Here is a 14,813-nt window from a genome sequence, read left to right as displayed (position 1 = left end):
GGCGTAGTCGAACGGTACACACTCTGTAAGTAATCCTATAATTTTTTGTTTATAGCATAGTTTGTACGGATTACTCCCAAAAAATTATACGTGTTTTGGAAATGTTGAGTCGAATTAGTCTAGAATCGGTTAATTTTATAGAAGAAAACCTTTCGAACAGCCTTAGTCCGTAAAGTTCCCACCTATCGGGCTGCGATTGGATCATGTATTTAATCATTCCTATAACGTAAAATTCGATTAGCGTGGAACGTATCTAAGCGTTATAGGGGGGTCTACTGTAAATTATTTCACAATTATTACTATTATAAAAATGAAACACATATTTATATAAATATACAATTACTTTATTACTAATATACCTATAGTATTTCACATCTCATTCTATAACTGTAATTAATCAAGATAAAGTATAAAATGTTAAAATAAATACTGGTAATTCCTAACATATGCATTTCTAATTTTATATGACTATCTCATAATTGTTATTTATTTAATATTCAAAATATAATAGGCATTTTCAAACTGAAGAAAAAAGTGTTTTTTTTCAGTTTTTTAATTGAACTTTAATACTGACTGAATATTCTTCAGTATTCTTAAGCCTTAAAACATAATTTATTAAACAATTTTTCACTTTTAAAAATAATGTGTTTTCATATACAGGATAGCTAAAAAGCTAATCTTAAAATATATCTGTTAAGCATATTTTATCAAAATAATCGTAAAATGTACATTGGTTAACTGACTCTGGATCACCCTATATTATATTTTTATTAATGGATGTCCAAAAAAAAAATCAGCACAAATTTTTGTTGTTTGTGCTCTTTGTTGTTCAGCATTATTAATAATACTGTACTTAGAATATTAAGAGATACAGTAATATCTTACACAATAAAAAAGGGTTTCTTTTGGATGCTTTCCATACTTTGTACTTAATGTTTCTTGATATATTCCCATTCTTGCAGCCAACAATATAGAAAATGTTAGTAGTGATAATCCTAAAATTAAAAAAATCAAAATATAAATAAAACATATAAAATAATCAGAAAAAAATTGTTCATAAAAATATGAAGTGATAAAAAAAATACATAAAGATATATCAAGTTACCAAAGAAAAATAACTATATACAGTAAAACCTCCATTAATGGACACTCCCGAATAGCGGACACCTCTACTTAGACATTTTTACAATCCCTTCAAATAGGACATCTATAATTTATCTCTACATAGCAGACACTCTAAATAATGGACACTGTTGTCCATAACCTACTTTACAAAAACATAAAGTCCTGTCTTAAATATTCTGAAAGAATTAATTACATACAAAATATTTTAAAAAGAAAACAAAGAATCATTTCAAATGGTCTTTCAGACGACTTTTGACCATAGGTGCCAAATAAAGACTGGCTTAAAATAGGAATAGGGGTAGAGGACAGGTTGTAAAAAGCCAAACACTATTCTTTATCTGTTAGAGAAGACTAATCCAGTTAAGTTGTCAATCACCATTTATCGTCATACATATTAATGTTATTAAACTTCTGTGTTATTGTTGGAATTAAGCTTATGATACCAAGAAACCATAAACTTTTGCAAAATTATTCATTCATTCAACAAGAACTGTAGGTAATATAGTAGTAATGAGAAAGAAACAGTTTTAAGGTTACAACAACAGCATTTATTTATAAAAGTTCGAAGATCATATTACAAAGGCAATTTTCCAGCCACTTTAAATAGTAGGAAGACATTTGGTTTTCACACATTTATGATGTAATTTATGATCTTAACAGCTTTGTGGTGGCTAAAGTGTAATTTTTAATAAATCAGTTATTGAAAAAAAAAAAAACAAAAATGTTCAAGAAATTATACCTACTCAATAACTACAAAGCAGAAAAATCACTATATTGATTTTTATTACTTTCTTAGATCATAAATGATGTTATAAATGCAAATACATTTCTTGCCCCTTGAAGTGGCTAGTAAATTGCCTTTGTAATTCAACATTTGAACTCTCATCACCTAAACTGACCTTTGTCCACCCTTCTGTTTGTTATAACATTTCATTTTTCTTTTTCATTACTTCTCCGGTTGTTTTTGATGAATTAATAATTAATCAATGTTTACTTTTTGTCATAATTTTTATGTTCCATTTATCAAAGTACAGTAGAACCTCGAAAACTCGGCTCTCGATAACCCGGCACTCCGGATAACTCGGCCACACCCTAGCAGGGCAAAAAAATCCTTAGTTAATTAATTTTCATTATAGACAGCTTTATAAAAGTATAAAAGCTCTCATAAAGTATTTTTCTGAGATCTGTCTTATCAGGTAAATTACTGTACACAGTGTATTCATTAATTTTCATTTTCATGTAGTAAAGGTAGAGCCTTTACTACATGAAAATGAAAATTATGCTTTCATAAAAGACGTACTTTTCCTTCGTTTAAGGGTATTCGGGCAGTTTATTCTCTGTTATATTCTCAAGTAAACAATACATACAAGTACAGTACAGTATTTTCTGAGGAAACAATCGTACTTATTTTTTTTTAACCCCATTCCCGATAACCCGGCATTTTCACAAACTCGGCCACCCTTCGGTCCCCATTAGGCCGAGTTTTCGAGGTTCTACTGTATCCTGTTCAATTTGTTTTCTATTTAGAATTCAATTAAAACAAGATTTTTACAGCTGAAAAGATAAATACTAAGCTGATCCAGAAAGTAAGTTTCGTTTGCACATATCTTCCATGCATCTGACAGCACAAAGGTCGTGCAAACGTAATTACATCCTTCAACTCCAGAACGAATTATTGTAGCCATTTTGTTTTGATTATATTAATGCTTGAAGTCATTGTTTGTTGGTAATCATGTTTAAAACAATCGATCAGCATGCCAGCTATGAAATAAGAGCCATTATCAAGTTTTTGAATGTGAGAAATGTTTGACCTTGTGAAATTTATCGTCAGATAAGTGAAACTTATGGAGAGAATGCGATGAATAAAGGTATGGTGCAAAAGTGGGTTAGGATGTTTAACAAGGGAAGGGAAAATGTCCACAACAATGAGCGCAGTGGACGCCCGTCGTTGATCACGAAGAATTGGTGCTCTGCATCGATGAACAAGTTCATTCTAATAGGCGATTCATGATTTGTGGTTTGTCAATGCTTTCTCAAAACATTTCATGATCTTTATTACACAAAATTGTGACTGAACATTTGCACTTCAAAAAATTGTGCGCGTGATGGGTACCAAAAACACTAACAGATGTTCAAAAATGGAAATGCATAGGAGCAGCCTCAGAATTTTTGTGGCATTATGCGACAGAAGGAAATGATTTTTTAAAAAGGATTGTCACAGCGATGAAACATGGATTTGTTACGAGACACATGAAACAAAACGACAGTCATTGGAATGGCAGCATACTGGTTCCCCGAAATCCAAGAAAACAAAGCCACCTCTTTCTTCAAGAAAAATCATGTGCACTGTGCACAGTGTTTTGGGACTGTCAAGGAATTTTGTTAGTGGACTGGATGGAATGAGGCACAACAATCAATGCTACAGCTTACTGTGAGACATTGAAGAAGTTACAGTATGTGATACAGAACAAAAGACGTGGACTACTGACTTCTGGCAGTAGTCCACGTCAGAAGTCAGTAGTCATGTTTGTGCATGACAATGTGCAACTGCATACCACATGTGTAACAATGATGCTGCTTGATTCGTTTCGCTGGAAACAATTCTGTCACCCTCTTTATAGTCCAGACCTAGCTCCAACCGACTTCCATTTCTCATCTCAAGAAATTTCTTGCCGGCCACCATTTTGCAAGTGATGATGAGATCAAAGTAAACATCCGGAACTGGTTCAGGTCGTAGGAGGCCAAATTCTACAAAGCGGATATATTGCAATTAGTGCCAAGATATGACACATGCCTTAATTTGCATGGTGAATATGTCGAAAAGTAGTTTAAGGTATGTAGATTTTTCAGTAATAAAATACAAATGAAAACAAATTGCAAATCTTTTTTAATACCCAAACGGTACTTACTTTCTGGATGAGCATAATAATATACTGTATATAGCCTATATTTTAATTATATATGCTACACATTCTGGTATTCACATTCTTAACACAAATTTGATGTCTTCATAATCCATTGTATATGATGACCATGTTAAAATACAGTATGGCATCCGGCATGTACAGTACCTCCTAATAGCAGACACCTCTAAATAACAAACTTTTCAGTCCCAATGATGTCCGTTATTTGGAGGTTATACTATAATATGTAAATACAAGATGTCTATAATTAAAGTATACCACTTTAGACCATTCTACAGACAAAACTGCTAGAGATAAATCAATAAAAGTTTGTAGGCATTTTTATCTCAACACAGAAAAACTATGGACAGTTTCAAAAATACTTACAATTTTCACTGCTACGTGTGTGTAATGGCACCACTGTTGCAGACATCAAAGAAATTTTTCAATACGTTTTCTGTCACTCTCAATCACATATTGAAATCAAGTTATTACATTAACAGCCAGAGTATTGTTTCCAGAGTGATATGAAGTGTTATTCTTTAGTTATAGACATCATGTATTATCTAAACAACATATTATTCTAATTTTTAAAAAGTCATATTAATAATAAAAAAATTATTATTATTAAGGCTTAATAAATTTAACAAAAATAAGAATGAAATTCTTTTAACACAGGTATCATATCTATATCAAGTACATTAATTTCATCTAAGTTCTTTCATTGTTATTGTTATACTACCCCTGAACAAAAGTATGGAATAATGATGATTTATATTTTGTACAGACACCTTTTGCCCCAATTACAGCCTGAATTCCTTGTGGCATTGTAGAATAAAGATTTTACACAGTTCTATATCAACTTGGGACCATGATTCTTTGACTGTCTTTTTTAATTATTCTATTGTTGTAGCTCTTTTTAGAAATAATTTTCTCCAGAACATTTCGAACATTTTCAATGGGAGATATATCTGGAGTGTTGGCAGGCCATTCTAAATGCTGTGTTATGTTCTTAAAACCAATTGCTTAATTTGTCTAGCCCAATGACATGATGCATTGTCAGCCTGGTAGATGAAATCCTCAACAACAAAGTGATCTGATGTTTTAATGACCAAAGATTCTATTAACTCCAAGTAACCATCAGCATTCAATGTACTATTAAGGATTGCCAATTTATCAACCCTTTACAGATTATACTGTGGCTGTACACCATTCTATTTTATATAGTTTTTAATTTTATTTTATATTCTATTTCTCTAAATTTATCCTTCCTTCCAATTTCCTTTGTTTCTTTGTTTGAACTTCTGAGAACTCTGACTCACCCCTAGCCAACCAGAAAGTAGGGTGAAAACAATAGTCTGCGACGAGGCTGGAGGGGAAAATCGAAATTCAAAGGATTCTTTGGCTGGACAGAAGAGGAGACAGACATGTGACAGCAAGGCTCGTGAGTTGGAAATCGATGAGTGCTGTGGAAGAGGGCCTTAGAGAACGGATTGAGAACAGAATCAGAGCAATAGACCTGGAGGTGAACCCTCAGAAAAAGCCAATTCATGAGAGAATAGAACGTACAAGACTTGGAAGTCAAGACGAGGAACTACTTAGAATATTCGCCAAGAAATTGGATACCCATGTCCTATTAACTCTTCTTACTTCCCCTTCTTTCTATCCACCTTCTATTGGATTTAAGTTAGATTACGATTAAGACTCGCGTGCATGTTAGATAAGTACTATTCTCAGGTTGGTAATTATGACGGGACCCAACTACCTGGATCACTGTTACATTGCGAACACAGAAGATAATTGAAATTGTAAAAGCAGCGGGAATCCATAAAGAACTTGTAAATATTTATCTCTATCATGAAATTAAATTTGTTTTAATTGGTTATCACATGTACTGTATGTGCTTTCCTTTTGTGTTGCACCTCTTACAATACATTCCCACATCATTACACTTTTAGGAAATTTTGCTGATGAATTTAAACAGTCAGGATGGAATTTTTCATCTGATCTTCTGTATACCAACATGCTACCATCAATCCCATAACCAATAAATATTTTTCATTCATTTTTGAACATAACTTGTTGCCAGTCATTAACATTAACACTCCAGTCTTTACGAGTTTTGGCCCCTTTCAAACCATTTTCCCTTTGTTTTTTTGGCATATAGGGCTTTGTTTTGACTTTTCTTGAGTGGTAACCTTTTTGGACTGCAATTTGAAAAATTGTAGACATAAATTCTTATTTATCATCCATCCAACCATCTGTCTGTTTGTCTGTCCTTCCTTAATCTCGAGAATGAAGTTAGATACATCAAAGTCAGGGCCAGATATGGAAAGCTTAGGGGTATGAGGCCCTGATTAACTGTATATGAACTTTCATTGCAAACTGGAAGTCATGTTATTTCAATTCAAAATGTTTCCCCTGAAAGGAGTTAGATGGATGACTGGCATGACTCCATTGCTAATGGAAAAGTATGACATATAGAGGAAAGACACTACAGTACTAATTTCAGGTGGAGAGCATATATTTTAAATTAATTAAAAATTACAGCCCAGCATTGTGACTATGTCACAATAAATAATTGCTCATTCTGCTAGCTTCCTCCTTACTGTAATGTCTGATACATTAACAACTGTCTTGACCCCATTTTGAATTAATAATGGTTGATGACAAAAATCTGTTTTCCTTTACAATTTTAATTAACTTATGGTCATTTCTCTTGGTTGTAGATCTTGATCTTCCAACCTGCTGCTGATTTTTCACAGTTCCAAATGTTTTAAAGTTTGAAATTATTTTCAAAACTATTACTTGAGAGCATTTCTAATGTTTTTGCTATTAACTTTCGTAATTTGCCTTCTTGATACTTCAAAATTATTAACTGTTTTTATTTTCAAAATTAAAAAAATTATTAACTGTTATTATTTTCACTTAATTTACTACTGGGTGCCATCATTAATCTCATTATCATGTTCACTTCAATTTTATACTTCACTATAATGATGTCATAAAATTTATTTACAAGATTATTATTCATTTTAGCATGTTAAAATCCAATATTTTTTAATATAATAATTTTTATTATAATAATCATAAAAATATCCCATACTTTTGTTTAATATTTTTCATAATTCCATACTTAAGTTCAACTCTTACTTTGTTTAAAATACTGTAACTTTGTAACTTAAGCAAATACCTCTATGACAAAAAATACATTATATAGACTTAAAAAGTATGTGATATATCAATGGTTACAAATTAAAAAATGAAGAATAGTAGTTTAATAAAGTAAGAAATTATGAACTAATATTTTTAAATAACATATTTTTTTGTATTTCTTACCTAAAAACCAATGCCAAATTTCTGTTTCGGAATTTGAATGTACTTTTCTCTACATAACAATAAAATAATGAAGACAAGAAATTTTAATTTATGTTTTATAATTATTTTTTTATTATTCTTTTCTAATTATATATGGTATTTAAAATATGTAGGTTTACACACTACAGTACTCTCCCACATTCAGCCCTCTCATACCCAAATCCTCCCTTATCCCAACTGATCAAAGGCAATCAAAACTTTTCAAAAATATTGTATATTACTCCAAATCTTACCTTTCCATACTACAGTATGTATATATATTTTTAAATCTTAATTGCTTGTTGTTCTCTATTATATGTATTTTCTTAGCACAATGTTGCTGTTGAGAACATATCACACAGGAATACTTTCAGAGGAAAAAGGTTGTTTTATTGGTGTGGACAGATATTGGCAAGTGCTAAATTCGACAGAGGGCGCTGTTTTTGAGCCAAGATGGCTGCCGAAACAGGTAAGGAGCCGATCACGTGTTTGTTCAGTGTTTGAGCCGATTCAGTTTCTATCAGTGACGACTACTGCGAGGACCAAATGAAGAACAAATCATTGAATTTATGTCAAATTCTAGACTATATCGGCGACAGGAAACGTTGTCTTGTAGAAGGTGAAGCCGTTTTTGGATGCGGACACATCATATTTTGTGGACTAAACTCTAACAACAACACCGAAGTTCATGTTGTTGCTTTAATGTTGCAATCTCAGATATTGGCATTTTAATACATCTCAATTACAGGGAGAATGCACGTGCAAAGCGGAGCTGTCTGGTTTTTGTAAACGTGTGATAGCATGTTTATTATACGTTAACAGGTGAGAAGTATTTAAATATTTTAAGCAGTATACACCATGCTCCAATATAAAAACAAAGTTTTATTTATCATAATAGTTAAAATTAGTTCCAATCTGAAGGCTGCCCTGCTGAGTCATTCAGCACTTAAACAACATAGGCCAGTCAAAAGTTTGGTTGTGCAGCACATACACAACATAATGTGTGTGTGTACGTCACGTATATCCAAAACGGCTTCACATTCTACAAGACAACGTTTCCTGTTGCCGATATAGTCTAGAATTTGACATAAATTCAATGATTTGTTCTTCATTTGGTCCTCGCAGTAGTCGCCACCGATAGAAACTGAATCGGCTCAGGCACTGAACAAACACGTGGTTGGCTCATTAGCTGTTTCGGCAGCCATCTTGGCTCAAAAACAGTGCCCTCTGTCGGATTTGGCGCTTGCCAATACATTTCGGGCTTAATGCCCCTCTTCAGTCCTGAGATAGTGACAGTTGAACCAACATGACTCGTAAGTTATACACATAGTTTAAAAGAAAGGGGGGAAAAAGGAGCTAATAGTTCTTTTGGCTCCACACATATACACATGAGGATAGTATAACATGTGCTTTAGGATGTGATATAATTTTGATGAGATGTGCAGAGAACATAGATAAGATAGGAGAGGTTACAAAGTACTTCTTTGTAACCTCTCCTATGCTTGACGTGCTACGTAAGTAAGAACCGGAGCACAGACTCAGCAATTTCTGTCCGTCCTGTGCGACTTGATCCATAGCCATTTTACATGTTGACAGATAGCTGTACTATTAAATTCATTGAAACAATAATATGTATAGTTAAATTTGTGATTTTTAGTTTCAATTTTTCCATCTACTTCCCAATCGACCCCCTAGCCGCATCAACCCCCAATAATGTTACATCAACCCCTGGGAGTCGATATCGACCACTTTGGCAACCCATGATATATAGGGACAAAACACTAGTAATTTGAGATGGAGAACATATATTTTAAATTATATTAATTAAAAATTGCAGCCCAGCATTGTGACGATGTCACAAAAAATAACTGCTCTTTTATATTGCAATAATGCAATATAAAATGTCACAAGCCAACCAATGGTGTTTATTTATAAAATGCTAAATGATTATGGATTAAATCTGACTATATTACTGCTATTACTATTAAAATGCTAAGTAATTTTGCCTAGAGGTAGGTGTTAGGTGCCATTTCTTATTAAATTTAATAATTGTAATTAAATTAATATTTATTAATTAATTTAGAAGGTTCTATAAGAACAGAATTGGCCCAGAGTGGGACTCAAACTCACAACTGTCACACACCATGCAGATATGTTACCAGTTACACTATCCAGACTTCCATCCAATCTTCACTTCCAGAACTATTGATTTAGATATAACCATGATTAGTCATGACCAGTTTTTCTGCTTTTCTTCCAGAATCTTCTAAATCAGTGGTTCCCAACCATTTTTCATTAGCGTACCCCAATGGAATTTCCAACTTCCCAACGAGCAACGCATGTGCAAATCCTCCTGTTTGTAGAGAGTGTCACCATTTTAAATTTTATTTTGACTCAGTTCTTGGTCCCGAGTACCTACAAGTCTGGTTTTTTTATACGTGCATGATTTGGGCACCTAATACTTTGTGCCAAATTGCAACTTTTGACATGTACAGTACTCTAAGCTGGTAACATAGCAGACAGTACGATTTTATAAACAAGACATAGTCTTGTCAATAAAAAATTAATAAAAATACTGAATAAAAAATTTAAAAAATTACAGCTTATAGAGAAAATCTGGAGAAACTAGCTAGGTCTTTTTCCTTGTTAACAATAAAAAATACTTTTTATAAACAAAAAAATACTTTTTTCAAACAACACGTGGGGATATTGTTGAGAGATAATAATAATAATGGTAACACACCCCACCGTCAAAAGTCTGTAGCATAATCACTAATCACACATAATGGTATCCCCACTACCATTGACCGACTGCGCAACATTTATTTATCTGCTGCACTGTACAATCGACAGCATAAGTTTTTATTTCTATTTTTGCATTTTGAAATGTATAATAAAGTTTGTGATTGTTGCAAAGAACACTTTTTCCTAATAATTTTTTAATACTATTAATTTGTGATACGTAACATATTATTTTTTCTGCCATAATAACTAACTTTTTCTGTACCCCCTAAACAACCTATTACATACCATGGGTTGGGAATCGCTGTTCTAAATTAATTAATAAATATTAATTTAATTTTGCAGTAGAATCTCCTTTTAACAGATCACTTGAATCAAAATTATGATATATTACTTGAGATTTTACATGATATTCCACTGTTAGCCAATAATGATTCTGAAGTTATTTTTAGAAAAATTGTCAGTACGTACATACAGAATTGAAAATTGATAGCAACTCTGATATGGAGTCATTCAATTTATTCATCAACTTTTAATTGTTAGAAATATTTTAATTAAAAAAGAAAATATCATCAATTAATAGTTTTAAATTATATTGACAAAAATAATTTAATTGAAAATTTCTAAATGTTTTTATATTATTGAGAATTCTTTTAATCCTTCCTGTGTCCATTGTTAGTGGGAAACAATCATTCTCAAAATTAGATTAAAAATTATTTACGTTCAACAATAGCACACAAAAGTTTGACATAACTAGCTATATTATTGAATGAACAGAACTTCAATAAATATAAATTTCGACTGCATTAGAAATCAATATACATAATGTTTCACTTTTTAATATACAGTGGTGCCTTGTATAACGTACGCCTCGAATAACGGACGCTGCAAACAACGGACTTTCTGTGTTGGCTGTTACGTGACTCAAGCAATGGACTGGCTGTGAACAACGGACTTTCCGTTCAGCAGTTACGTGAGGCAAACAGTGGACTTTCTGCGAACAAGTGCGAATGATATTTTCACTCACTTCACATTTTGCCGTTGCCAATGACAATCTGCTATTTTTATAATATATTAGTGTTATTAGAATATATTATTAGTATATCTGAAGTACAGAGCTCCCGTTGGGATTCAGCTTGCTCCCTTGTTTATTATGTACATCACCTCAGTGCAGGGTATTTACATTTATTCAAGTGTTGTGAAAATCATGGCTTCTAAAAAAATAGAAAGATGATTTCAATTGAAACAATGCAAGAAATCATCAGAAGGAGTGAAAGTTGACAACAACTTCCTTGTCAAATGGGAGAGGTTCAGGAGTTTACCAATGCTCATTATCCAAACAGAGCTAGGCCACCAGGATCAATGATCTCTACAATGACACCCTTGCCCATCATTTCCGACAGGTGTTGAAGAAGAGAGAGAAACAGACCACCTTGGACATGTTTTTCAAGAAGCCAGCAGGCAAAAAACAAAGGATGGAACAAGAGGAGTTGACCCTGCAAGCTCCGGAAGCCTCTCCTGAATCTGACTCAGATTAAAAAAACAATAAAAAGAGACCTGCTGCAATGTGTAAAAAGTGCGTATCTGTATGAATGTGTGAAGAAAGAAAGAATGTGTTCCTCCACCTCCTCCTCACAACATCTGACTACCCAGCATAATTGGTGACTGCTCCATTTTCATTTTTTTAATGGTACAGTATGGTTATTTTATGCTGCGGAACGAATTATATATTTTAACATGTATTTCTATGGGAAAATATGTTTCATATAACGGACTTTTCACTTAACGGACGTGCACCTGGAACGGATTAAGTACGTTATACAAGGCACCACTGTATTCTTTAAAACTGCATTTATTACATATTTGTATTTATATGAAAATAGTTTTCATTTTCTCTGTGTAATAAATAATTGCACATAAAATATAAAAAGCTTTATTTAATCCTATTGTCACATATCTATAAAAAATGTTATTGCCTTTCCTTTGCCCTTACCTTACCAGAAACTGCAAAAAAGAGCAGCACAAACTTGGGTTGTCTCATGCAGCAATTTTTGGCGCACCAGCCTTGGGCCTAGCTGCTGTGTTTTTTTGGATCAGTAGCAGACTTTTTTCTTTGCCTATACTTTAGCCAGCCCACATACACTCTGAACTTATAAAACTCTCTGATCTGACATCTCTGAACTTATAAAACCAACTATTGTATGATTTCCTTACTTGATTTTGGTCATTATGAAAACTTGTTATGGATAGCAGAATTAATATTTTAATTTAACATTAAGTGTTAAATCATTGCCGTTTTAATTTTTAGTAGATTTTGCATATGTACTTCTGGTTTAGTATAATATGTAAATATTAAAGATTAGATTACCATTAAAATCATAAAATTCAAATGTATTTAAAAATGTGTTCTAAATTTAAAATCTTTGTAAGCCTGACGAAAATAACAATATGTTATCAAAAGTACTTATATTATCATTAATTTATTAAATTCTGTAATGCCAAAAGATAATGTATTTTTCTTAGAATAATTACAAGTCAGAGTCAAATGCTCTGAAAAACTTCATTTGATGTATGAAAATAAAACAACAGTAGAGCATCGATTATCTAAATGTCAATCAAAAGAAAGCTTTCCAGTCAGCAAATTTAAATTTCCGCTAGTGCTGTGGCACTGCAATCTTTAGCTATGTCTTGGGCTACTCCAATATTATTTTTGTTGGTGTGTGAGTTTTAGCTGGCAGCAATGTCACGTCCATGAAACTAAGGACGTGCCATGATTTGAACAAATTTCAACATGGGATAGGTTAATATATTTTTTCGTACATAATCGGTTATCCGAAAAAATCGATTTTCTGAACAACCCGAGTCCCCAATTGATTCGGATAATCGATGCTCTACTATATATATTACAGAATTGTAGCAGATTAACCTGGTTTTTAAATACAGCTGTAACTGAAACCATAGCAGGGTTGAGTATATATATTTTTTAACTCAAAGCCATTTAATAACAATTGAAATTAGCATAAAATAATAAAAAATACATTTTGTTTTATAAGAACCCTCATGAGTTATGGTAGCAACCTTTATACAGTGTCAAAAACATTAATTGTTGTGATGTAGCAACTTAGAATGTTTGGTCTGTATTTCTTCAAAAAGAAAGAGGGGCTGTGACAATAAATTCAGCTTGCTACATTCAAAGGCTTCACAACTTAGTTGAACTGAACTTTTGTCAGTGTGATGTTGAATACTAGAATCTGTAGTTTCAACAGGACAAGACAATGTTGTGGCAGAGTTGAAATGAAACATCAGAGATGAAGCAACAGCAATTCCTCTGAAATGTTACAAAAAAGTCATGCACAGTTTTAGGGAAATGATTGTAAGAATGTGTAGACAACAGATGGCCACAATATTCAAAACATGATTATTTATAAATCCTATGTTGAATGCTTTGAGGTTAAATGTGAGTTGATGTTAAATTAATTTAGCATAATTGCATAACTTGCATGTTATTCGAATTTAAAAACCATCAGGTTAATCTGCTGCACCCTGTATATAAACAAGTAATATTCAATGGAAAAATTTGAATTTAAATCTTTATTTTTTTTAATGTGAATTATTCTAAAAATTTTATTAATCCATTTAATACTAACATTTCTACTAGATGCTATAGTGAAGAGTGAAATTCCAGTTGTAATAATGATGACGGAAATATACTTGCTCATCTCATACCTGTGGATAATCAATAATAATTTATTATTTATAAATGAAATTGTTCATACTGTAATAATGTTTAAATAAAATAATTTAATGACAAAATTTTAAATATATGTATACAGTAATACCTCGATTTATACTACCCCGACTTACGCGAACCCGGAGTTACACAATTTTCAAATCTCGTCAATTCGTCTTTTGTTTGAGCGTCATGCAACCCTTGATTACTCACTCCCACCACACTATTGTTCAGCTTACATGTTCGGATGTGTCACACGGAATCGACACATAGCTACAATTTATTTTGTGTTATTTATTTCTGTGTTTGTTGTATCTACAGAGACTTGAGAGACTCTACTATGTCATCCAAATAAAGTAGAACTAATTCTTCTGCATCAAACAAGAAAAGAAAAACTTTATCTTTGGAATGTAAAGTTAACCAAAAATTGAGGTACACTCACTAACTGTAAAGTTAACATTGGGTACATTCATAAAGTCGAACGAGTTAAACAAGAATGACGTCATCGTTATTCCTATTTCGTTAGACTTTTCAAATGATTCGTTACTAACACGTTTAACTCGTTTGACTTTACGAACTTACCCATTATTAAAGACTTCAATACAAAAATGAAAATTTGTGAATTGGCAAAGAAGTGTGATCTAAAGGAATTGATAGTCAGAACAATTATAAAAGGCAAAGAAAAAATTCTCGAAGCTGCGAAAAATGCTCAATCTTTAAATTCAAGCATCATTCGTAAACGTCACGGTATTATCACTGAGATGGAAACAATGTTAAAATTATGGTGTGATAATCAAGTAAATGTGAAAAATTGTAAAATAATATAGGCCTAATTTGTTATAGATATGTATTATCTAAGATTTTATTAAACATTTTTTCTTAAATTATTGTTTTCTTTAGTCTTCGGCCCCAATTAAAAATTATTTGTATGTATTTATATGCGAAATTATACCCCG

General features: G+C 32.2%; 1 protein-coding gene across 1 annotated transcript in view; it reads right to left on the bottom strand.

Annotated features, from left to right (window-relative positions):
* LOC111615677 (UDP-xylose and UDP-N-acetylglucosamine transporter-like) overlaps positions 1-13,953 on the bottom strand; it is an 18,949-nt gene extending 4,996 nt beyond the window's left edge. The window contains exons 1-3 of the mRNA XM_023357110.1: positions 13,775-13,953; positions 7,368-7,416; positions 873-995 (exon numbers count right to left, since the gene is read on the bottom strand). Coding sequence (XP_023212878.1) covers positions 873-995; positions 7,368-7,416; positions 13,775-13,846 — 244 coding nt within the window. The 5' untranslated portion in view covers positions 13,847-13,953. The remainder of the gene's footprint in view (positions 1-872; positions 996-7,367; positions 7,417-13,774) is intronic.
* Positions 13,954-14,813: the final 860 nt, after the last annotated feature.

Source organism: Centruroides sculpturatus, unplaced genomic scaffold (genome assembly GCF_000671375.1).
Source record: "Centruroides sculpturatus isolate CEXI.00-Female unplaced genomic scaffold, Cexi_2.0 scaffold1076, whole genome shotgun sequence".
NCBI classification, from domain to species: Eukaryota; Metazoa; Arthropoda; class Arachnida; order Scorpiones; family Buthidae; genus Centruroides; species Centruroides sculpturatus.
This window is presented reverse-complemented; position numbering and strand designations above follow the sequence as displayed.